The sequence below is a fragment of the Balearica regulorum genome, chromosome 1 (assembly GCF_011004875.1).
Source record: "Balearica regulorum gibbericeps isolate bBalReg1 chromosome 1, bBalReg1.pri, whole genome shotgun sequence".
Classification (NCBI taxonomy): Eukaryota; Metazoa; Chordata; class Aves; order Gruiformes; family Gruidae; genus Balearica; species Balearica regulorum.
Window position 1 is genome coordinate 89,245,309 of NC_046184.1, and position 25,623 is coordinate 89,270,931.

Here is a 25,623-nt window from a genome sequence, read left to right on the forward strand (position 1 = left end):
TTCCTAAAGAACAGCAGTTCTACCCGCACAGTATGCAATAGCAAGGCAGTCGTGTGAGCAAAGCGGACACAGTGACCACACACACACTCCTGTTGCTTCACATAGATATATGTATGGATATAGATATACGGTATATACACATTGATTTTTTTTATATATATATAAAATAACACCTTGTTTATAAAGCAACATTTAATTGCCACTGGTTCCCTTCCCGCCCCACAAAAACAATAGTATACAAAATATAAAATATTTTAAATATTTATAAACGCTGCAAGAAAAAAATAGAACTGTACGAAAATATTTTTTTTTCTGAGGTTCCCTCACTGCCCTGTGGGAAGGGAAAGAGAAGGGGTACACATTTGGCCGGCCTAGTGTGCCTTGAGTCCATAGTTGTTAAGTGGGTAAGAGTATGCCCTGCCTAATACTATCCGGTCCCGGAGGAGCTTAAATAAGACATAATAATTGCAGAAAAGGATGAGGGCCATGGAGAGGGTATGGTTCCACTTCTCTGAGCGCAGCAGTGAGTAGAGCTGGTAGCAGACCACGCTGCCTTCGATGAGAATCAGCAGGTTGAGCAGCCGTAATGGACGGTGAAAAAGGAACTGCAGGGAAACAGTTAAGAAAAGGGCAGATTTCTGTAATTTGTTGCAGTGTTAAAAGTAAGGAGGGGTATGTACATAATGCTGTTGGGCACTGCTGAGCTAGCAGCCGCTGTGCTGGGCAGAAGAAACGTTTGTACTCCAACCACCACTAGCTGCTACTTAGGGAAAGCAGCATACATGGCCTGTAGAAGTCTCATTTTGTTTGAGAAGGGGAGGACGGATGGAATAACCTACTGGGCAGCTGACGTACATTCCCATTTCCCTGGAAGACGTTAACTAGAACCCTCTTAATAATATGCCACTGTCTGATCACAGAGCTGCGTCACCGTGATGAGAAAGCAGTGCCAAGGCAGCCGTGGCTTCCGTCTTGCCCAGACATTGCTGTAATACTGCGACAGGAAAGCCCCTGCGCTGCAAACAGGTATTTTGTTTAGCAGCAGCAGGCTGCTGCGCAGCACTGAACTCTGTTCGGCACGATCTGCTCTGCTGCAGCTAGGTTTGAGCCTCTCCTCCCTCCCACAATCCTAACACATCAAGCAAGAGAAAAGATACTTGCATAAAAGCGGGCATGGGACACATCTGAAGGCACTGCTACGTTGTAAGGCCCAACTGCTTTATAGAGGCATCGGCTACGTCGCACCAGAACTCCCTGTGGCCATATTGTGTTTTCTGACCAGCTGTAGGGAAAGAATGCCAGAGCGTTAGCATCTGTGCTCCCAACTGCCTGAATGTGAGTTCACAGGAATGGACTGCATCTTGAAGAATACCACAGCCTCTGCCACTAGGACATCTAGCTCCCACTGGAAAAGCAGAGAGGTGATCACAAGCCCACCAGATGGACTCTGAGTAACATCAACAAACGGCTCCCAGTGCAAGAACCTAGCCCACTCCCTGCCCCTGCACAAGTGGCCAAGAATCTCAGCATTTGTTTCTGGGAAGGAGCCAGCAGTGACCAGAGGAGCTCAGACAGCTCTCTAGAGCACATGTTTTATGTTTCTAGGGAACAGAAGGACCAGCAGAGTCGCATGGGGAATGGAGAACTGTCCTCAGTACATAAGCACTGCTGATATTTGCTCATAGAATGCCTTCTCAGCCCCTTGCTGAGCATGCCAACCCCTCCCCACCCCCAGACTCACATATGCTGTGGAGCATTGCTGTAGGAACCATGTTCTAGCTTCTGCCACTTGCCGAGGTGGGCAGCTGATCTGTGGAGCAGGTCACAGTACTTGGGAGGCAGCAGCTGAGTGGTGAGCATGACAAAGGCATTGATCCACACCATGATGAGGTGCTCACAGGACCAGCGCATGTCGTAGTACTGGGTGCTCTGCAAAGAGACCAGGCAAGAACTTGGCACCACTGTCACAAAATGGAGGAAGGAATGACAATGGACGTACTGCATGTGCATCCAGCAGACCCACACCACACATTACAGGCATGCGCTTTTGGACCAGTGATTTCAGAGGGTTACAGCTTAGGAAACACTCGAGACTCCCTTCTCCTTCACCTGAAGGAGAAAGGGCGGGGGATGATGCTGCAGCTGGTGCATCTCCTCCTCCAGCAGCAGATAACAAGGGGGTTTGCTTGCCACAGAACTGCCCCAGGAGCACCGATTGCACTGAGACTGCCACATGGATTGTGGAGCCCTGCCCATTTCACTACACCAACCAGAGCTCGTTCAAGTTAGAAAAACAACAGATTGAAAAAATACAACCCCCACATTGACAAGAGGTTCTTGGATTTAGCTTGCCAAGCTAATCCTAGTTGGGTCTAACAGGCTGACCACCAAAGCCTCTGATCCAAGCAGTCAAAAGCCAGGATGTTGGATCTGAGACAGGTAACAACAGGTTCCCTTTTCTAGGAAGAACACAGCTATCCATCTGCCTAGGACAGGGGGTGGGAGAAGGGGAGTTAGTAAGTGGGGTGATGGGACTAGAGGTGCATCACATTTATGGCAATACCTATCTGCCAACCAGGAGCAGTACTAGTGCACTCCGGATGCAGCCATGCTCCGCTATCCGGGCTGCCAAAGGGGAGACAGAGAAAAGGGGAATTAACCAAGAATCTGGCCTGGCAGTAATTCACACAACATTCAGAAGGAGACGGCGGGCAGGGGCATGGAGAGAGCCAGACAAAAGCTACCTTCACAAAACACAGTGGCAGGAATGCCACGTAGTAGGCACTGAAGAGAGAGTTGAAGAGAACTTCCTTGATTCTGCGATTGAAGTCTGCTTTTAGGCACTCCACCTCATTGCGGATGAGATCTGGGGAAAGGGGGCAGCTGTGGGTGGGGATAGACGTAGGATTATTGAACTGTTCTCTCAGGGATTCCCACAGAAGTGAGAGGAAATCTTTGGGTTTGACCAGGCTGCTGACAGCTGAAGTCCCATCATCCACCATCTGGTCCTGTACCAAGTAACCACAGTCCGCAGGTAGGGGCTGTGCTCTGCTGTCCTGGTGGAAACAGCACAGAGGAACGTAGACACCAAACCTGCAGGGAAAAAAAGGAGGGGGGGGGGGAAAAAAAAAGGGCTGAAATGACAGCCATCCTGAACAGATCTTGGCCCATACGAGAGAGACACCGCATGGGAACCCTCACTCCAGAAGCTAGTGGCCAACTCTTCTCCCCCATAAAAGGCTAGAGGCTGCAGCTTTCACAACTGTGCAGAGAAGCTTCTTTAAATCTCATTTGTGGAATCAATAATCCCAATGGCTCAATCTTTGGTCACAGTAAAGACCCCTCACACAAACACCATACTGAGGCAATTTGCTTCATCAGCTCAGCACCGCCACCTCACATCATTCCCCAGCCACTTCTACTTCCCCTTTAATCATACAGTGAGGAAACAGATTACAACCAACAGCTCTGCTTCCCATGGTGGCTCCTGCCACCCCCAGCAGCTCTGCTCCCCGGGGCCCCGAAGGCAGAAGGTGGTGTCACTCACGGGTAGCCCAGGAAGAGAAGGTTGAGAACAGAATGGCTGCGGAAGAGGTTGACCAAAGTCCAGCAGAGCACCCATCCACAGAGGGTGAGCAGCACCAGGCGCACCATGTAGTGAATCATTGATGTCGCCCCAACCTGAGAGGCCTGCAAAGGGAGAAGAAACATCCAGCAGCCCTGTAACACTTGTGCTAGAACTTGAGCACAGTGGGTGCCTGTGGAAGAGGAGCAGGGAGAGGGGTGCCAGGAGGCACCATAAAAGGGGTGGCTACCCTGTTCCTCCCAGGAGGAGGAGACTGACTCTCTTACAAAATGGTGAATGCCTTTGATTTTATTCATGATTGGTAGAATCCAAAAGATGCAAATAAACACAAGTTGTAGGGTATGACTAAAATAGGGCCTTTAAAAAAAAAAAAAAAAAAAAGAGCTGCAAAGTAGAAAATATTTTTGCTCAAGTGCCTTATTGCTCTGGTGATAGTCCAGGATAGCCTGAAACACATTTCCTATTGCTCTTTCCTTTAGAAAGATCAGGTCTCAGCATTCATTTTCCCAAAGAACTGGAATATCATAGTTCTTGGCTGAGGGAGGAGATGATGGTGCACCTCGGCAATCCCAAAACTAGATTTCCACCACTCATCTCTGCTGGATGTACAAGCTGCAGTCTAGCGAGGAGGCACCACCTTCAAAAGGACAGCAAGAAAGTTTGTTCCAGTCTCCAGAGGGGAGAAGGCAATTGAACTATGAAAAGATTCTTAGGGGTTAGAGCCAATAGATGGGATGTGCAAGAACTTGCATGGAAGGTTTCAATGTAGAAATTTCAGTCTATGGGAAACTTTACAGAGGATGTGAACATAAATGAAAATGGCAGGAATCAGAGATGAAAACAGAACTTCAGTGATCCCTCTTCTCCATTCACCTGCTGAACAGGACATAACTTCCTTTATTTTATTTATTTTTGAACTTACTGCTTAGTTGCTTAGCCTGGAGTTCTATCAACCATTTCAGTGGACAGAATTTCCATTTTCCTCAAATTGACCTTTCTCAAACATGTATTTGGCCTGGTTCTGCTCTCTCACACACAGAGAGGGTCTTAAAATCTAAGGTGACGTGACCAGAGTTTCAAAGTAACCAGGACTGGAAAAGCAGTTCTACCAGCTATTCCTATTTCACTTTAGTGTGCTCAGACATCCTCCTCCTGACCTTTCCCCTCTAATCTGCTGTTCATTCTTCTAGTCTTGGCTAACCTCCCTATTTGTCTTTCTGCTACCTGAGTTGCAATTCTCTCAGCCACTTCTCTGGCATGAGATAGCGAGGTACAGTATTGCGCCTGCCAGGATAAAGAAGCAAGTGGAACCATTTCATCTCCTTCTAGCTGCAGAGGCAACCGAGCTACCCAATACTGCAGGACATGAATGGGCTCAAGGAGAAAACTCCAAGGCAGAAGGGCATCCCCAAAATCAGTCCTTCACACTCAGACTTGTTCTGGGGGAAGAAACATGCAGAACTTTCTCAGGCCATGGGTGGTCATGATCTGCAATCAGTACTACAGGCAGGAGAGGGAACAGTGGGAATGTTACCTCAGAGATGAGGGCCCACACCAGCCTCCGCGCCAGCATCACTGTGATGAACGCCGCCAGGTGGTAGTCAATGAGGTGAAAATTCTGAAGGAGGAAAAAGAAAAGGTCTTCACCTTTGGAAGGGGCTCTGAAACCACCCAGCTGGGGTGGTACTGGAAAGCTAGCTGCTGAGAGAACGTTAGGACGTTGTATAAGCGTTCCTCAAGTCTCTCTATTAGGGAGAAGGGAGTAGCACAGGAATGTCTCCAGAAGATCTTCCCCACATGGAGGTTCCTTCCCATGGAGAGATTTCCACTGAAAACAAACCAAACCCACAACCCACCCTTCAGGCAGGTATTTTTGGGGTCAAAGGAACATCTGGGACGAGGATCCTACAATGGAGAACAGCTTGCAAGTTCTCCTGGGAAAAGCCACTGAGCAACCAGAGCAAGGGCAGCCAAAACAGATTCCAGAGCGAGCACACCAGCTCGCTTTTAGTCTCAGAAACGGTCTGTAGTGACCAGTGCTCCCTGATAATCAAGCTGATCTGAAAAATGTCATCTTCACAGGCCATAGATCTGTATTTGACGTTTAGCGTTGGCTCTGACTGCATCAAGTTAGACAAAGCTCTTGGACTGCTACAGTTTTTCAGTGAAGCCATCAAATGTGTTCTGGCTAGAACAGTTAGCAGACTGAATACTGCTTTCTGGGACTTCAAGGACATTTTGGGTAAATGAGAATGCTTGACTTCTGATGGGAACAAACATATGACCATTAAATCCTTTTGGGTAGGGAGCCTAAACTAGAATGCTTTTTCTTCAAGAAAGCAGTGTCCAGCATCACATCGCTGAACTTGAAACCAATAGCTGTATAACTGGAACACCAGCACCACCTGTTGGTATAGTTAACTAAGGAACCACCTCATGCTTCCAAGCAGCAAGCACACAATATAAATTGAAGGACCACATTTGCTGACTCAGGTACAGGTCACTGCCACGTTGTGAAGCTTATTGGGCCAGGAAGAAGACTGAAACTGAGAAGACCAGAAGGTTTACATAAGCTGAGGATCTGAACCCCTCCCAAACTCCTCTGCTGCTGACCTGCTGTGAGATCCTAATGAAAACTTCCATCATCTCTCTCTTCTCAGGCTCTGTTGTTTCTACTGAGAAGGGGCAGCCACAGCAGGCTCCTGGAGTCTCAATTCCATTTCAAACCCTAGGGGCTAGCTAGTCCATGCAGCTATCTGCAAGAAATTTCCACTGAAGGAGCCCTGCTGACACCTCTCTCTTACCTTCCATGTATTTTCTCCCCTGTAAAATGGGGGATGACGTGGCCCTCACTGATGGGGGTGCATGTGAACTCCCCTTTACCCCCTTAATGTCAAATGCTTGGTGATTCCTGGACCGAAGAAGCATGGAAAGAAGCTGTGAAATGACAAAGCACGAGTGATGGCATTTGCTGGGGAACTCACCAGTGAGGTGCAGGAAGCAGGGTGATTGTATGGGTACCACCAGACAGTCTTGTAGATGTTGATGTACTGAATGAAGAGGGCTACCAGTAAGTAGATGAAGAACAGGAATTCAAAGAGAAGGCTCCCATCCAACGGCAGTTCAGGGATCCGGCAGTGACGTACAGGCTCTGGAGTAATCAGCGCTGTGATTGGAGGTGCGGAGAGGCTGATGGCACTACCATTCCTGAAGCAGACAGGTATCACTCACTTGGTAAACATTCTACATCATCTCTACCATTTTCCAGGACAGGGAGTGCTTGGGGTTGTGAATCTGGGACAGGGCATTGACAGAGGAGAGATGGCAGCAGTCTTGCATTTGTATTCCTGGCACAAGACTGGTGGTGAGCTTCATCTTAGCTCAGACAAAAGCCTTATCCAGCATTTTCTCTAGACAACAGATTGGTCTGCCAGAGGTGCTGTGACATGCCCAACAGTATTTCAGTAAACTTGCAGATGGAGGAACAGAGGTGCAGAGTGAGGAAGCAACTCCAAGCAAAAATCACTAAGGACTCTGTGCCAGACTGAGCACTTAATGGTGGCTCCTTCAGGCCATCACTAGGACATTACAGTGGCACCCGGCCTCTTTCTCCAGTATTGCCAAGTGCCCATTGTCTTTCTGCTCACAGTTCCTCTCTTGAAAAGAGAGGCAACTGAAACTGGAAAGGAGGAGTGCAGCCACTTCCTAGAAGCTGATCTCTCAACTGTTCTCACACTTCCTTCTTTCCTAGTCTTCAGAGGAGGCCGGGACAACTAAAAGCTCTGGCAGAGTAAACTGATGGAGGAAGTTCAGACATAAATTATGCTGTGTCTAACTGAAACGAGGATAAGCAGTGTTCCCCCAGGACCTTGGGTCACTGACTCCATGGTCTCAACACAGTCACTTGCTCCTCAAGAATCTAACACTCTGCCATGCATCCATCTGTCCCAGCCAGAGAAGTCTTTAAAGGCCAAAGCTAAATGGCTTGGATCTCTCTATTCTGTAACAATGAATCTATACCAAGTAGGTCAGAGCCTCAACGCACAGCAAATAGTTTCTCTAGTCTGATAACCTCAGCATGGAAGGAAGTAACATTGGGCCCTTTTAAGTCTTTGTGCCAAACGAGGAGATCTGAATGTCTCTGTGTGTTCCTTTTTCGGCCCCCAACTTCCCCAGAAAATGGAGATGAGCTTTCCCAACTGCAAGAATTAGTTTCATCTGCAGCCAACAGGGCTAAAACAGAATATAGGCATCATCCTGCCCTGCCTTTCTGTCACGTAGGAGGGGGACTCACAGCTGAGGTCTGACATGTCACACTTAACTCCATGTGGCATTGCAGGCAAGTGAGCAAGAGACATGAGGACTCATCATCTGGTAGGACTCACTGCTCTGGGATCTGCTGCAGGAAACAAACTGAGCATTGTGCGATTTCCACCCCTGGCCGTTGCGACCACAGTCAGTGGTGATGGGTGGCAGAGATCACTTCCACCATCTCCCCACAGGGCTGATTTTAATGCACAAAGTCTGGGGCCACAGAGGGAAGAATGTGCCACAACAGAGCTGGGAAGAGAAGCTGGAAGAGGTTTGTCATGAAGGGCACGTTCTCCCTTGGAGGGGCCCTCTCCTAATAGCACAGCAGAGGGCTTGAGATCCCCATGTCCCAGTTCCTCACTTTAACCACGCAGAGTTCAGAGTGGATCCAGGCTCCTAGCTTTTAGTGCTATCCTAGCCACAAGTGTCTCAACAACCCTACCTTCATCCTCACCTGTTTCTCAAACTGGTACCGTTTCCGCAGCTCCCGCCAACCAGCGTCTGGAGAGAAGGCAAAGCTGAACGGCTTAGTTGCTGCCGGCTGGGTCCCCTCCTTCCACCGGGCATGACCAGGAACCAATCCACTTCCAGTGCCTCCGGCAGGCTGAGCCCTGAGACCCAGACAACGATCCCAAAGCCTTCCCAGGTCTGCAAAGGAGGCAGAAACATCACTGAAGTGGCAAACTGCTGGTCACCTAGTTCACACCCCAGCCAAGCGAGTTCCTGCAAAAGGAAACCACTCTCATACATGCAGAGCCCTGTGGGACACCCATCAGCACACTAAAACACTGTGCCATTTCAACAGCACCAGATCAGCGTCTGCTTGCATACGCAGAACAGACGCCACCGACACTGTGTCTTTAAAAAGCGGCTGCTTAAATTAGCCATCAGCGACTGCTAGCACTTCCTGTTGGCTGGATAGCGCCACTGAGCATCTCCAGTGCCGGAGACCGCAGGACTGTGTGCCTCCTTTCAAAAGCAAGCCTGGGAAGAGCACTCTCCCTCTTCTGCTACAAGGAGCTGCTAGAGCTTCTCAGGTCTTTTTAACCACCCAACACATCACTCAACGGGCTCTGATGCTGGACCCTCCCTGCCAGAGCTCAGAACAGCCACCCTTAATTGGTCTCTGTGAAGTTAATTGCATGGTTCGGTTCCCTTCTGTGCTAAGAAAGCAGGACTGACATGATGGTAGGACATGCATTTTTCTGGTTCTAGCTAGCAGAGTAGTGCAGCAAAACACACATGTATGCATGTCCTTCAAATGCATGGCTGGGCAATGACATATTCCAGCCTTCAAAAAAAGAAAAAAAATTTAAAAGTAAGCCTGCAAATATTTATTTATTTTTATTTCACTGGTCTCCCACATGACACTGCAAGGATTTCAGCAACCAGGTAAGTTTCTGATGGCTAGCAGACATAAGAGAGTGAGGGGTTGAATTGGAGCACAAATCTGGAAGTCATTCCAAGCACACATGCTGTACAGAATCAAGACACTGAGCGAGCATCTCGCTACAAGGACTCTGGTGTGTCTGCACGTCTGGAGACTAATCGGCTGTCCTTTTGGCAAAATATCCTAGCCAGAGCCAACCCAAGGCCCAAAAATAAGCACACCCACCTTCTGGGAAACTCTAGATCTAGCTTTGAAATTTACAGATGGAACCTATCATCTATTTATAATTTAGTTATCACCTCCTGTAAAATCCTGAGAAATCACAGCTGGCAGAAATGCCAGGAAATTTGCTCAATGAGTCACACCACTGTCACCATGAACACTGTGCAGGAGAAGTATTCTAAAGAACTCTCTCAAAGAATCGTCCTTTCTATTAAAGTTTCCCATCCTTCATCTCTACTCCAATAACCAATTCTCAAAATTTCAACAAAAATCCAGACGTTTCAAAATATGAACGCTTTCCACGTACCCACATGAAGGTTACTTGCAAAAATAATTTTAAAAAACCAACAACAGAGATCTTGGAGGCAGGGCAGGGAAAGAGTTGTGAAGTTGCATGAAAGAAGAGAACAAACATTGGACAGTTTGGGTTTGGAAGAAAATAACGTGTTTCAACTTCAAAACTCTCATTATAATTCCAATGACAACACAACAGAGAATTGAAGCCTTCCTTACTTTTCTAGTCAGGACACTAAAGCTTTCAGAGAACTTTCTCTAGGATGTTCTAGAGTTTTATTTGGGAATATTTCTATTTCAGTAATTAAATATAAACAGAAGAAAACTCTCCTGCATGCACAAGGTGAGTAGGGGCAGAAACAGACAATGCAGAATTCACTAGGGCATCCAGACACTTTACATAAGCAGCTAAGGTGGGGGGGGGAGAAAAACTTCTAAAAGGAGCAACTTTGAAAGCCATTTTAAGCCAAATTAAACTAGTACAGGGACTGTGGAAGCTAAAACAGTTGGTCTGATTCAACCTACAGGATATTTATGATAACGGATGCAATACGTTGGTGGTCTAACTAGCGGTATTAACAATGGAAGGTATTTTATGCCACATTCAATAATTCATGTAAATAATTTAACAGCTCTCATTAGTATTATCCCATTAGTATGCTTCACATGTTCACCAATATAGACACTTGGACACTGAGTAATCGCACTTCCACTCTCTGGTTTTGCAAACAAGTAAAATGCAGGTTTCCACACCAGTAAAAAAGAATGCCTGTGGAAAGGAGCCCTCCTTAACGTCAGTCCACCATATTTTAAATGCACTTGAGTAAGCCCTTTCACAGTGATCCATGAACATATAGGCAGGGTAGTTCCTCAAGCCAAGATTTAAATACGTTTACTTCACTGGAGCCTGATCAAATTAGGTAGGTGTCTATTAGAGCAAAATCATTCCTTTTTTTGTTTGCTTTTGTTTTGTAAAACTAGCCACGCAAAACTGAAGCTCCCCAGATTAAGTTAAACAAAGCAGTGAGATTACGGATCAGTTTGATTCTAAGTCTGCTTTTTTTGGCCTTGAACCAATCAACAGCCCTCCTGTTTGAGGAGAGAGACATGGGAAAAAGCCTTTTTATAGTTTTCAATTAATAAACAAAGCCATAATTCTACTGTGAAAAATACGCTAACAAGGAAAAAAAAAAGTGTCCATGAACCTTTACTCCAACAGATAAGATTCCTGTCTGCATCCAAGTCATATTAGGTGTTAATAAAGAGCCCGCAGAGCAAGCTGGGAGTCTACCAGGCTCCCTTCTCTGTTTGCAGAGTCCCCACCCCATCAGCAATCTTATTTTATATAGGGTCACAGGCACAAAAAGTGAGTAATGGAAGATAAAACCTTTTCCTGACAAGACACTAATCCATTAATGTGACTCCACATTACTCTTCCCAGTTCACCTATAATTTCCCACAAAAGAAAGAAGTCACATATCTGTAGTCCCTTCATCCTCAACATTCCCAGAACATAAACTGCCTAGCTTCCAAGATCTCCTCTCTCAGGCAAACATGGGCATCATAAAAAACACTGAAGGAGGATCTGGGGAGCAGCTACAGAACAGTGGACAGTGGTCCTGCCCACGCAGGGGGAACGGATATGGGTATGGACAGCTCTTGGGTCATAGAGAGGGACCGCGCTCTTTCTTCGTGACAGAGACAAAACCTTCAGCTGTGACACAGTTCTAAGAAGATCCAGGAACGTAAGGCATCAGACCCTCTGATTTCCAATTCATGCTTTTAGGACTACAGAAAGGACTTGGGCATTTTGTTTCTCTGAACCAACACCCCCCAGCAGCTCCCCAGCTATACTGACAAGGCAGGCAAGAAGCACAGCTGTGAGCAAGGCTTTACTGACAAAGAGCTAAGCAGACAAACTATCCACCAGTTCAGAGGCAAAGCAGCATGCAGTCCCGTCCTGCTCCCCAGGGACCATCACTCAGAATCATGTTCCTGCATCAGCAGCTGCCCAAACAGCTCTTAAGAGAGGCAAATCAGGAGAGAGTCAGTGACTCATCAGAATGAAAAGTCTGCCTGGTTCCCCATCTCTTTGCTGGAAACGCCACAATGCTTAGCCAGTTATTTTGATGGAGTTAACATTTTTAAATTGGAGAAAACTCTGAGCCTCCAATCCTCTCAGGGAGCTGCACTGAGGCGTGAGAACTCTCAGAGCTTGGAAAACATTCAAGAGGCACTCCTTGGCTCCACAAGTCCTACAACCATACTCTCAAGAGCAGAAAGGGAAATGTGGCCACCATCACTTGCAGCAACTTGGCTTGAGAAGACCACAGGTCTCTTATTGCAACTCTCCATCTTGATCAACACAGCCTTCTTCCTGCCGAGTAAGCACAAGATGTCTTGGGGTGAAGCAACATGCTGCCTCTGTGGCCGTTAGCGAGGGAGCTCGGCTTGCCTCCTCCTCAGCAACACAGAAGCTCCCAGCGTTGTCGGGGTTGCTAGCAAGACTTTCCGTTCGGGGTGCCCGTGCTTTATGGCTACGCAGGCATGGAAACACAGCTGCCACCTGTGCAGTGCTCCCTCGCAGGGAGGCACAGCAGGCCACCCCCGTGACACGGCTGCAGAGCACTGACACGAAGCACGGGGAACTACCTACCAGCGCTAACAAAACACCATCGATGTTTCCAGCCCCAACCACAGCTAGCATCGAGTGCGTCACAGAGGGATAAAGGACCTGGGAATGGCGCAGGGAAAGTACAAGCCAAGGAGCATGGAAGCAGCAGTGCCAGAAGCAGCCATTCAGTGCCATGGTGAGCACCACCACCCATCTCCACAGCTCTCCACATCTTGTGCAATTCCTCCCCCCGCTGCAGCAGCCCCCTGTCCCCCTGCTGTCCGGAGCACTGGCTTCTACACCATTTTCCTTCAAAAAGAAACATATAACCTGGAACTGGACTGTGGATAAGCTCCGAGGCGCGAGCTCCCAGACCTGAAAGGCCAGGGACCATTTAAGACCTTGCTGGTTCACCCTGACCTGAGTGAAAGGCTCTGTCGCCAGGGCTGCCACTGAACAGTGCAGCCAGCACCCGTACAGCTTCTGTTGTCACCTCACAGGTGACAACAACTCACTCTGTCCCAGACAGTGACTTATTTATAAAACCTTGTTTGCAAGGCTGCAAAAGACAGTTACTAGCCCCGGTGAAACCATTTCTGGAAGGATGGGAGGAGGAAAATAGGGTAGGATTCTCTAACTTTTGGGATTAAATATATATACTGTAACAGTCGTGACTTTCAGCTGGATGACAAACAGCTCTTTCTCCTCTTCCTCATTCCCGCCCCCATCAGTCTCCGAAATTGAAACAAGCAATGTAAAAAAGTCTCCTGGTTACTAATGTCCTCACTTCAAGTCACTGCAGCTGGTCAACCTAATCCCAAACTTGCATTTGTCCAGCAATCCTAATTTCTTTGCAAATTATCAGTGAATTCACGTTATAGTCAAGTTTTCTTTTGAACTGCTGTGAGTCCTAGTTACTATGGCTTATTTTTACTTCCTTTTAGCGTGAGCCTTTTACTTATTTATTTAAATAACAACATTTTGACAGATGGAAAAACTGAGACACAAAGCCGGTAACCGACTCACACACACAACGCATTAAAAAAACAAATGAAAAAAATTGAGAAGAGAGCCTCGGAACAGCGATCGCCACACTCGTGCTTTGATCACAAGGCCACCTTGTTGGCACCCTCAAGTTTGCCACACCAAAAGCCAAGAAGCTGCAAAATTTTTGTGGAAGCCCTAAGCCCTACCTTAGTTTGGGAATAAAAAAAGCATTTGGTTGGAGGGAGGAAACAACCAACAGGTTATCAGATGGAAAGCTAAATATTTAGCTTGTGCAGAGCTTCCCCAATGCTAAGTCAACACAACCTTTCAACTCAGGCTGGCTCCAAAGGCACACACCCGCCACCTGGCCCAGAGCTCGGCCCCGGCCCCAGGGCTGTGAGGCAAAACTGGTTAGGAGGGAGGTGTCCCAAGTCAGCACATTTTCCATGTCCTCACCACCATACGAACAATGGATTAAGAAGGAGATTCGGTGTGGAGAGAGACAGAAACCCCCCCTGAAGTACAGCCCAGGGTCGGGCAAAAAGGACGAGAACTGGGTGGTGAATCACCACTGTCAGGTGATGCACCAGCAAGGCTAATTTTTGCTCAGTGACTAAGAACCTAGAGCCTCCTCTGTAATAACAAAACCAACTCAGCAAGACCAAGTCAGTCTAGGCTTTTCTGATACAGCACAACTCTGGCTGAAGAAGCTCCATCTATTGGTCCTCACGTGCCAAAAACGAAGGGTGAAAGTAGCAAGAAAGCAGCAAGAATTCACAAACGGCATATATACTGTATGACTCATTTCAGACATCTTAAGTAAAGCAGGCTAGAGCTGAGCAGACAGATAAGTAGGGAAATTAAAAGTTCTACCTAAAGTCAAGGCGAAGGCAGCGCTGGCTGTTTGCAGCTGCCACTTCAAATACCCGCCGACAAAAATAGGAGCAGGAAAGAAAAGTCTTCCAGGAAAAGCCTCTCTGGGTTGAAGTGCAGTAAGCTCTGTTCAGCTCACTTTGCAGGTGTGCTCTTTAAGGATGGGGCATAGACTTAAGTTCTTAATACACTAGACCCAGAAAATTATTCAAAAGAGTGAAAAAGCAATTTTTAAAAACAGAGAGGGATTTCCAACCCAAATCCCACACATTCCTTAAAAATCCCCTCAAAGACCTTACTTTAGGGGGTGCGAGGAAGAGATTTCCAGAGGTATGCAGGAGACACAGTCCTCTTCAGAATACAGATGAGTTCAAGTCTTTGTGAATTGGAGGAAAGAAGATACACACACTAAGCGCTCGTAAAGAACCTCTGGCGAGTACAGGAACAAAGCCGCGATTCCTGGAGTAATAAAATAATACCTCATAACCATATAATTACATTGTGCAACTAACTGCTGCAGGAGGTCAAAGCAAACATCTTAGTAAGAATTTAATGAATGACTACAATAATTTTATGAATGGAGACAAGTGAAATTATGTTCCCAAAAAAAAGAGGGGGGGGAGAAGCGCCCACAACACAAGATCCTCAGGGCTCAGCAGCTACAAGCGGCGGATAACACGCTCCTCACCAAGACAACAGTATCACACAGTTAGCAAGACATTAACATTTTCTTTGGCTTCTTCCGATGTATACAGCGACACTCCCAGCCAAATACTGGATCTGGGAATAAAGAAAGCATTGGCTTGTTCTTGTACGAGAACAAGACAGAATTGCAAAGCTGAGCTTTTCCAGCAGCAGAGGGAAATGCAGGCCTGACCAGTTGGGTAATGGTCTATTTTGGTCCTACAGTTTCCATGCTTCTAAATCGTGTAGGGGAAAGGGAGAGCAAGTCCAGCCTCATCCCGAGCAAGAGGCTCAAACTAAAGAGCTGGCGGGAATTACTGAGCTAGACGTACGGTTCTCAAAGACAAACTGCACTGTCGTCTGAAAGGTCGGTAGAGTTTCAGCTTCAGATCCAAAACAGGATTTGAGTATGTAATGCCACAAAGAGTTTTAAGCTTCAACTCCACATGCCTGTTACTGACAGAAACAAAAGTTCAGTTAAGAGGACACTGCTTGGGAAGTAATGCAAAATCACAAGGATGACGTATTAGTAGACACAACACGGGCAAAGCTAGCAAAGCTGGCCGTTAATACAATTTATCAACATACACTCCTAAACAGATCTTGCAGCAAAGCTCTTCAGTAAACACTGCACAGGCACGGCACTGCTAAAACACAGCCACCAATTGCCCTCCGTTACACCACTCAACGCACAGCAACTGGGAAAGGATGGGAATTTTGGCTATGGCCACTGAAATTTTCTTCTCCCACTTATCAGGGCAAACACACAGCAAAACAGATCGCTACGAGGTAGGCAGGAGGAAAAAAAAAAATGCTCTTGCCTTAAGAGCCCATCTTACAATTTTCAGCCAAGCAAGGCACCAAAATATGCATTCTCCTCCCAAGCCTGAACACATACACATGATCTAATGGCCTGAGTACAGGACTGCAAGCCAAGAACTCTTTTGCTTTTTAATCTCTCTCCTTCAACTGACTTCCAGGGAAGTTGTTTTACCGACTTAGACCTCAATTTCCTTACCCCAAACAGGATAAACTGTTCGGCAAGTATTTCTCCTCCCAGGGGTCTCTGTATGTAGTAGTGAATATTTTTTACAGTATTATTTTAGTGCTTTAGACAAGCTTTTTTTAAAACAAACAGAAGCAGCTTTCCTGCTGGTTTTGTTCCTCTGCCAATCCCTGTGTTTAATTTAATGGCGATCAGCCATGATGACAAATCATGGGGAGTCACTAGGATTTTTCTATTTTGTCCTCACACAGCTAAAAATAAGGCAGGCATCTGCCATCTGTAGCACTAAGTTTGAAGGCACTGAGTAGAACACAAGAAGAAACACTTCCTTGAGCCTTACCCCAAGTCACCACACTGGGATTCATATCAGAAAGTATAAGTGCGACAACAAGTTGCATATCCCCGACACCATGGAAAAGCAAAATTATCGCAGGGAATTCTAAGTAAATCGTAATTTCCATAAATCATAAATTTGCATTAAAATACAAAATACATATGACAATACATCAACTCCCCTCTATTTGCCTCTTAAATAACAGATACAGGTAATACACAAGTTCCCCACGAAACGGTAAGGGTCTTCAACTTCCATTGCTCTGGTAGGCAGCACTCAGAGCTTCATATGACCATTTAAAGAGCAATTAATCTAGCAGATCAGGAATACGCAATAGGATACATTAATCCTTGGTATAATTAATTATACCAAGACTAATTTAGGTGTCTGCACCTGCATACACACTCCCTTATAAGTATTTCTGGGGTGCAGATGTCTACTGACAATTTTCCTTTAAACAAAGCATTTCAAACCCCCCAGCATACATGGATCCTGCTGCACCACATTAGCCAGCATGGCTTTTCTGACTGGCTTGCATAATACTCACTTCCCACCAGAAGTCTCGTTTTCCGCTTGCAACACATTCAGCCCAAAAAGTCAAAAAAAGGTTGGAAATGACTCTCAAATGACTACACCCCGCGAAGAATGGCAGGAAATCTTTCAGGCAAGTTTGTGATAGCTCATGAGCGATTTGCCCAAGTCACACAGCTACTAGAGATTCACCGCTGATTTTAAAAATCCACCTGCTGAAAGCTGTACCGCTTATCTAATTGTGGTATGGTTAGACATAAATGGACTAAAGTTTACATCAGAACAATAGACCTGCCGCTGTTAGGTGAACAAAGAAGAGGAGAGAGCTAACTTTGTGGCACCATCCATTACTGGGACAGGCCAAACTCTGCAGCCAGAGCACAGATTAAGGAGATGTCAGAGGGAAGGGATCACCAAGAAAAGAGGAAGGTCAACTGTCCTAATTTTGTATCTTCCTTTTGGTTTCTTGTGCACCAGCTAGCACTGCAGTACTGTTATCAAACTGTATCGGTTCTCCAACTGAATGGCAATGCAAGGAGAACAAAAATTGGACCCCAAAAAGGAAAATACGTATAAGAGAATATCATACCGCACAATTAAGTATGACAGATCAAGTAATACTAAAGTCTAAAGATCCCATGCATTTAAGTAGATTATCCAAGCCAAATTCAACCCTCCTCTGTATTTCTCAGTCCATAAAGACACAAGGACAGAAAATTTCACAGTAGACAAATAAAAGAATGGTCGGAAATTGGTAATATTTTTAAGACCAAACTTTCTAATAGTAAACAAATTCAACCAAATCTCTACTTGATTTTCACCAGTGCTAAAAAGCACATACATCTTAGTATTGACAAAATCTCTCTTCTTTAGATCCAGAGTATGAATCCAACCCCTTCAACTAAGAGTTTCATGTTCATAAACTAAAACTGAACCACATGCTTGTAACTGCCACAAGAAAACTTTTTTCCAGGATTTTATGATGCTGAGGCACAGAGAAAGCACACTGAGACTGAGCAGTAGGGCGGTCTCAGAATCAGTGCTATTGTGTTGCTTTGCACCACATCCACCTTTAGGAGCAGTAACTCTACAGAGTCGTACTGGGTGCCCAACTGGCTTCTGAAATGAATGCTCATGGAAATTGGAAGCCACCTTAACAAACATTTCTAGCTTATTTGCTCTTGCTGTATTGTCAAACATCCAGATTTGATGCCTGGAGAAGAAAAAAAAAAAATGTTAGTTTTATGATATCCAGACTCAAGTTGCCCAAGTAAATTTGCAATACAGACACTTTCAGAGAAAGATCTGCGTTCAGTGCTGCCCAGCTCCAAAACCAGCAGAAAGGTGGGGTTTCCCCCTCAAATACTACATACCTAATTCAATTCTCTCTCTAAAATTTCAGACCAAAAAGCGGTGTCTGAAGAAAGCATAGACAAAAGAGTGACTAGGTCTGTCTGCTTTAAGCAATACATAACAAAAAATCAGGTCTCAAATGCCTGCAAGTCACTAGGTCTGCAAAGAGACAGCCAGGAATGAGCTGTACAAGAGGCATGCAGACCTCTGTGGTCTTGAGTTTAGAAGTACACATCACATTGGACGCAGTTAACTGGTTAAGTGGTATTACACGAGCTCCTCTGTCCTTACAAATAAATCAGATCTGGACAGCATTCCCACCTTATGTGCTGGTTTGCACTGCAAAACCCGAGTCAAAGATGCTCAGGAACAGAAAGAAGGAGTACCTCTATCTACACCTGAAGAACTTCCAGTCTGGTAACGAACAACAAAGAGTGAGTGAAGTTTTGGCACGACTCCCAGAGGTCAACACTGCCTGGCTACTGCTTTGGTGCCAGTGGGCCCGGGTTTTACCAGCAGAGGATCACCCGAGCACTATACCAAGTGCCTTGGCTGAAGGAGCCGGCACTCCAGAGGAGCGGCTGGAAGGAGAAACAAGTGCCAGAAACACAGCCACTCCAACAACAGGAGTGCCAGGAGGTGAGCAAAGCTGCAGGCTGCGGGTGAAAGGGCTGGGCTTCTGCTCTTGACATCCAGGAGCTGGGCCATTCCAGTCCCAACCCTGTGCTACTGTATCCCTCTCCTAGAAAATCTCTTCTGATCACAGCACGTTAACAGACCTGAGTTAGTTACAGAAGGGGTGCCTCCTCTCCAAAAACTTTGCAACTCACCACTTTGGAATACGGCCATGTGATTTTGTGATTCTTTTACTTGCAGTTGTAAGAGATGCCAGTGATATGAGGGGCCTGTTATTCACGATGAAGAAGCATGCACGAGAGTGATCGTACACTGCAAACAAAGCTACCTCTGTTTCAGCTACACGTTCACACGTTAAAATGACATTGGAGCAGTGAAGGAGCAGATGAAGAAAATCATCGGCCCAACTGCTACCCTGAATAACGGAGGATGATTGATACGCTTTTCTTAGCGGTACGAAAAAGAACAGCCATAGAGCTGCGCACCCACATCCATTCTGGAAACGGTACCTTATGGCAGGTTAGATTGGCCTAGACTTACACAGGATTGCCTCAGCTCTTCCACAAGACGCTGCCCTCTCCTACCTCCTTTCTAGGACTGATTACGTATGGGCAGCGTTTTAAAAGCCCAAAGCAAACCCACCTGTGACCCCAGACCAACTTCCTCGCGTTTAACCCCCAACCCTCCCATCGCGGACCTCTCGCTTTAACCCAGGCGCATCAGGAAACGTCTGAAACGAGAAGCCCGGGACCAAGTGCCGTAACTCACCAGCAGGACGAAACAAAGCCAGCAGAACCCTCCCCAGCACACGCACGCACAGACACACGCACACCAAGTTTCAGGTAGGCGGGAGGCGGCACCGCACGCACGGGGCAGCCTGAGGGAGCTCCGGCGGGAGCCTGGACCCCTGTCCGCCTGGACAGGGTCCCGTCCCACCCGGCCCCGGCGGAGCCCGCCGCCCGCTTCGGTGGCTCGGGCTTGTCGCGGAGCGGAGCTGCCCGTAGGGAGCGGCGGGGCCGGTACTCACACATCCAAGCGCGGGCGGCGGCGCGGCTCGGACATCAGCCGGCAGCGGGGTCCCCTTCCGGCGGCAGCGGCCAGGCGGCGAGCCCCGACCGCCGGCGGGGGACGAGGCTGCGGCGGCGGGTGCCCCGCGGAGCGCCCCTCCTCCCGCCGGGCAGACCCTCCTCGCCGTTGCCCGCCGGCGCCCCGCGGCGGGGCACTAGCAAGAGCGAGCAGCCGCGGCGGGGAAGGGAAAAGCAGGGAAGAGGAGGCGGGCGAGCCCGGTCTCGGCGCCCCGGCGCGGCCCTGCACACCGCCGGCTGCCCGCGCCGCCGCAGCTGCCCGGGAGACGTGGCAGTGAGGGCTGATGCTCTCATCACAGGGCGACAGGCAGCAGCGGCGGCAGCAGCCACCGCGGCGGCCGCCGGCCGCGGCCGGCCCAGGGAGGGAAAGGGCGCCGCGGGGGCGGGGCGGCCGCGCCGCGCCGCCATCTTGGTGGTGGCAGCAGGGCAGCCCGGCCGCGTTACCGGCGGCGGCAGCCTCGGTGCTGCCGCCACGTTGTCCTTTTTCGCTAGGTTTTTTTTTTTTTTTTTGTTTTTTTTTTTTTTAAACCCGCGGATCGCCGGCATGCTGGCTAGGCCCAGGCAGGAGTCTCCAGGGGAGATGCTCCGTCTCCTTACTTGCTCTTTGCCACGCCAAGAACAATTTTGTTGCTGTCGAATCGCAATAATAAATCCAGAAAGCTCCACGTATTGCATGATAAGATTAAAAAAAAAACAACCCAACAACAAAACTATAATTAACTGCTTCATTACAGCCAGCAAATCTCTTTATCCCGTGGCTGAGCATCAACAGCGGAAAAGTCCTGCTGCCACCGCCATCCCCGGCTGAGGTGCGATGCAGACGCCAACTGGGGAAGACCTGTGCCCCCCGGATATGTGTGAGGGTACGGCGGGTTCTCCGGACAGCCTCGGGGCGCTGGGCGAAGAGCGAGCAGCGGGGAAGGGACGTCGGGCAGTATCTGCAACAGCCACCGAGCGGCAGCAAATAATCAAAGCTCAGCAGGGGGTTGACACCAAACCAACCCCAGGCTTTCTTGTGCAGCGTTCCGCAAGGTGCTTCTGGGGCAGCTTGTAGGTGGTAGCCCAAAGCTGGGGAGCTGTACTGGTGAAAAGGTATCTCTTTGAATGATTAGCTTTCACAAGCACCGCAAGAAAGCTCTCCCAGGGAGCGAGAGGAAATATTGGAGGATAGAAATAAGCTTGCATGTAAGCAGTAGACAATTTTGCGTGGGGATGCACCGATTAAGTTTTACTCTAGGAACCTGGTAACTCAGGGCAGAAAAATTGATGATAAATGGAAAGAGCTGGCCTAACCAATGCTCCTCTCTGTTCTGCTTTACTTTTAAAACCATGGTCTGGAAGGGGCTCCGGTAAAGTCTCATTGGCCTATTAGTGTGGTTGTGCTTGTTTCTGATACAGAATTCTCCCTCCTCGTTCCCTGCCAGCAGGTCAGGGTCTGTCCCTCACGTATTCACTTTCCTTCCTTCAGCCTCAGGAGCATCTTCCGGTAATTTTCATGTCTATGAACTGGACCACAGCTGCCGCACTCTAAAGAGATTGCATGTGCCTGCCTCACTGCCCTCACACCTCAGTTTTGCTCATCCTTCTCCCTGTAGTCACAGAAATGACCAGTGACCTCCCAGTTGTACCAGCGGACTGTGCCCATAGTCCTGTGTCCACTCCTCTGTAATACACACCTTGTACTAGGAAATCTGCCAAAGTGTTCTGTTGTTCCTGATCAGCTGGAAAAAAACCCCAAACTAAAATGTGGAATCTTTCAAAAAAATACGTTGTTCTTAACCTCAGGTGTTGCTAAGACCTGAGACCCCTGCTCCAAGAGAAAGCAACTCTTTGTTTAAGATACACCCAGAAAATCTTGGTTGATGGAGCTGTGCAGCAGGGCACAGTAAGGTAGGAGATAGAGATCTGTGCTAATTCAGCAGAGGGGAAATTTCTTCTCAGCCACAAATCTGAACCAGTTTAAGTCTGGATACATGCAGAAGAATCTTATGGCTACTATGCATTTTGACTCCAAGAAGAAAGTTTGTGTTATTTTTAAAAGTTAGGCTAATGACCTGACAACAACTCTGACTGGATGTTTTAAGGTTTACACACCCTCCTCCCCAGTGCACTACTTACTAATGGTTGTGCCTACAGAATTCAGTGAAATGGTATGGTGACTTGGGTGCCTTATCTTTTCCCTTCTCATTCTCACATGGAAACAGTGTAAGCCCAGGACAATTGCGGAGCGTCAATTTATTCCCATGTATCCTTGATAATGCTGTTTCAGAAATACGTTGCATTTAGCTGCCACTGTCCTTGTGGCCAATCCAGTGTGTTCTATTTTTATCACTGAACTCATCAGAGAGATGTGTGAATGTTTGGGTCCTTGCTCTCCCCACATTTGCAAGGAAACTGTAATCCAAACTGAGCTAAGGAAGTTAGTACTGAGGAACAAGGAGTGGCTCAGGCAGAATGTGAAAGATGAGACCGTCCTTGTCACATTTTGTGAAAACCCCCCAGTGTTTTAACTGATCCTTGCATGGGACTTTATCATGGGAAACACTGGAGAAGCCCAGGAAAGTACAGAGGGCCATGTTCCAAAAGGCCCTTCCTCTCTGATTAAATGCATAACCGCAACAGGGACTTTGATACCACATTCATCCTGAGTCACTGTACCACCACTTTCCCCACTGGCCAGTACGCCAGCAAACGCTAACAGTACAGAATTTCTTGCACTCTCAGCCAGTAGCGCACTTGATTTTGCCTATCTTTACCACTGTTCCTGTTTTCTTCTCTCATTTTCTTTCTGGTATTTCAGGTTAATGGCCTTTTCATCTGCCTCTCACTTCTGCCATGCTTTGTGTCTGTTTTTTGCTGTCCCTTGGGAGATCTAAACACTCTTTCTTTGTCACTTGCTCTCCCTTTGGTTTCAAATCCCTTTCCAGTCTTACTGATGTAACTCCTTCCTTTTTCTTTTTATCAAACATCCCCTCTACCCTTTTACTGTAGGGCTACAGCCCTGCAATGTATGGGACATAAAGAGGTGTGACCCTCAACAGTCCTGTAAATTCACTCCGTGATACAGCTGCTGTTTAACTCAAGAGAGTCAAAGCCTTACCTTGACAAAGCAAAACCAGAATTTCCATCTCGTGTACATGTATCCAGATGAGATTAGGTACCACTAACAGTATAGCTGAAGTGACATGAAATTCAGCATGAACCAATTGCTTGAATGACCACCAGTTACTGAGATGACTTTTGAAGTCCACTTTAAACCCCTTGCTACTGACACCACACTGTTACCAGCACCCGATCTATGTAAAAGCGATCTCTGCTTTGCTGACTTGTACAACTGTGACAGTAAGTCATCATCGCCAGGGAGTATTTCCATGGAAGTTATTTTGTGCTACTGAATGCTTATTTAGTGTGCGTTAGGATTGGGCTTCAAGGTTTAAGATAGGGTGTAGCTGAACAAGACACAGTAAAAACAGGAGCACAGAACTCTAGATTTAACGCAACTATCTTAACACTTACAGAAAATACTTGTCTAGCAGGGATCGCAAGTCACTGATGTCCTAACACCTGAGGCGGAACTTCCTCTTGTGCCCACACAAAGGTTGGATTTTGTGTGCAAACCACTGCTGGAAAGTCAAATCTCCCTTTCAAAGGTTCCTCTGTATCACATCTGCATGCAAGAAAGAGTCGCTGCTGCTGTTCATTTTCCAAGGCCACATTGTATCAGGCAAACAGCTTTCATCCAAAAGATTCATCAGGTAAATGGCCTGTGTTTAAACTGTGGGATTGAAGAACAGAGATGAAAAGAAAGGCTGCTTTCACACTTGCTGCAGGGAAGAGTGTCTGATGTGGGCTTTGTATCTGCGTCCAAGAAAATGGTGCTTCTGTGCATCTTCTACAAGTCATGTTATAGGACAATTTTACTTCAGATCACTGATGTCTACGTGAAGAGGAAACTAACCTGCAGGGCTTTAAAATCTATTCCTGTTCAACAAATAGCAACACTAACAGATAGAGATCCAAATGACCCATGTTCTGATTCTGTTTGCTCAGAAATTCTGATATTTCTATGATGCTATATTGAGATAAACTATATCCAGGATTGCTTCATTGGTAATTTTTTTAGTAACACTACAAACCTGCTGGTATGGATTAGATTTCTGAGGGAAACTGTTTATTCTGTGCTAAGAAAACCGATGAGGTATCAGGTTTTCTGTCTGATATCACTGTCTCTTCTAAGACAGGAAAAAAAATAGTCCATTCATTACCTCTACACAATAATGTTACTCAACATGCCATGTACTGTGTGTCCTCCTCCAAACTGGAGATGTAGCATCCCATTGAAATACCTACTACTGAGTTTACAGATAATTATTTATTGGATGGTATTATTTCCACAAGTAATGATCTTTAGTCTTTTTCAAAGATTTCAAAAATATCATTTTACACTTTGAAAACCTTGAGTCACTGAGCCATTTGGGGAAAAAAATAGCTTCTACTACATTTGCATGTGGTGTGGGGCCCAATGATGCATGGCTGATATTCTGGGTAGCTTAAGTTCAGTTCCTGTCATATTCTACAAGCGAGATTAAAATCAACAGCTAAAGATCTCCCTCAGGACAACCTGAATTTCTGAGGTAGGGGAAAATGTATGGTTTTGCTTAATAAAAAAATTACAGATCACTGAAGGAGAACCTAGACTCAGGACCCTTCTCAGTACAGACTCCATTCCCGTGAGATCCACAAGAGGGTTTTATTTTTTGAAACAAGCATAACATTTAGTCCCAAGGAAAGAAACCTGATTAAAGTTCGACAAATGCTAAATTTGCCAGATAAGAATGCTTGTGGAGGAAAACACGCAGAGAGACTTTTATAAAGGTGTAGCCATAGAAGTGCTTGTATCAGTTTAACACAGCGTTCAATGGGCCATAAACGGAGTTAATCGCTGTTCTCAGTGCATTTGTTTCCCACATCCCCCACAATGCCTTCACTGCAATAGCCCGTGTTTCCCACACATCCTTTGTACCTCTGTACCACAGTATCCCAGACACCTCCAAGTCCACACAACACTTGCAGATCCTCTGCCCATCCCTATTCACTTCTACCATCTTCACATCCAAGTCAGAACGTGGCCTGACAAGCCAGATAATGCCAATACACCGTCACCGGGTCAAACCACGACTAATGCTCTCTGTCACTCTCTCAGTGGAGTGTCTTCTGTATTTACAGCTCTGATTCTCACAGCACTAACAGAAACTTACTGTCTTTGAGACCAATGCCGCTTTGACAGATTTGATTGCAACCAGGAAGTAGCAGCTGGATTTGACAATTATATAGCATTATAAAGCCTGACTAAAACTATTAACAGGTGTGACTGATACCATTAAAAAGGGGTCACTCATGCAGTTTTTACTGAACAACTACTCATACATCTTTTAATTTTGGACTATCAACATCCTTCACAATTTACAAACAGAATTTAAGACTATCTTTCGTTCTCCCTCAGATCTAATTTCTGACAGTTTCAGTGGAGTTTATTTTTTTCTTGCAAAAACATTTGCAACATTTTGCTTCATTTAATTTCTTACAAACAGAAAATTTCTCCTCTGGTTCTTTTAACAGAAGTTAATAATTTGTCACCACAAAAGAAGATTAATTTTGCCTTTTTCTTGGAGGGCTTTTTTAGTGCTTGACAGCAGATTCCTCTTGGGTGCAACTTT

The 25,623-nt window shown here is 46.6% G+C and overlaps 1 protein-coding gene across 2 annotated transcripts; it reads right to left on the reverse strand.

Annotated features, from left to right (window-relative positions):
- Positions 1-92: 92 nt before the first annotated feature.
- On the reverse strand, positions 93-20,264 carry TMEM39A (transmembrane protein 39A). 2 transcript variants are annotated; one of them, XM_075765224.1, is made up of 9 exons: positions 19,849-20,264; positions 8,352-8,545; positions 6,571-6,793; positions 5,121-5,204; positions 3,548-3,690; positions 2,745-3,093; positions 1,742-1,929; positions 1,162-1,282; positions 93-605 (listed from the first exon to the last, which is right to left on the reverse strand). In XM_075765224.1, the coding sequence occupies exons 2-9, from the start codon at positions 8,462-8,464 to the stop codon at positions 372-374; spliced, it is 1,455 nt and encodes a 484-aa protein (XP_075621339.1). In that variant the 5' UTR covers positions 8,465-8,545; positions 19,849-20,264; the 3' UTR covers positions 93-371. The 2 variants fall into 2 exon arrangements, with proteins under 2 accessions (XP_075621339.1, XP_075621348.1); XM_075765233.1 differs by lacking the exon at positions 5,121-5,204 and having other exon boundaries at positions 19,849-20,167.
- Between the last annotated feature and the right edge of the window lie 5,359 nt (positions 20,265-25,623).

Coding starts and splice junctions, on each gene's coding strand:
- TMEM39A (XM_075765224.1), bottom strand. CDS start 8,464: ATGCCCGGTGGAAGGAGGGGACCCAGCCGGCAGCAACTAAGCCGTTCA. Junction 3,691..5,120: donor TGTGGGCCCTCATCTCTGAG/GTAACATTCCCA, acceptor CTCCCTTTGCAG/GCCTCTCAGGTTGGGGCGAC. Junction 1,283..1,741: donor AGCAATGCTCCACAGCATAT/GTGAGTCTGGGG, acceptor CTTTCCCTACAG/CTGGTCAGAAAACACAATAT.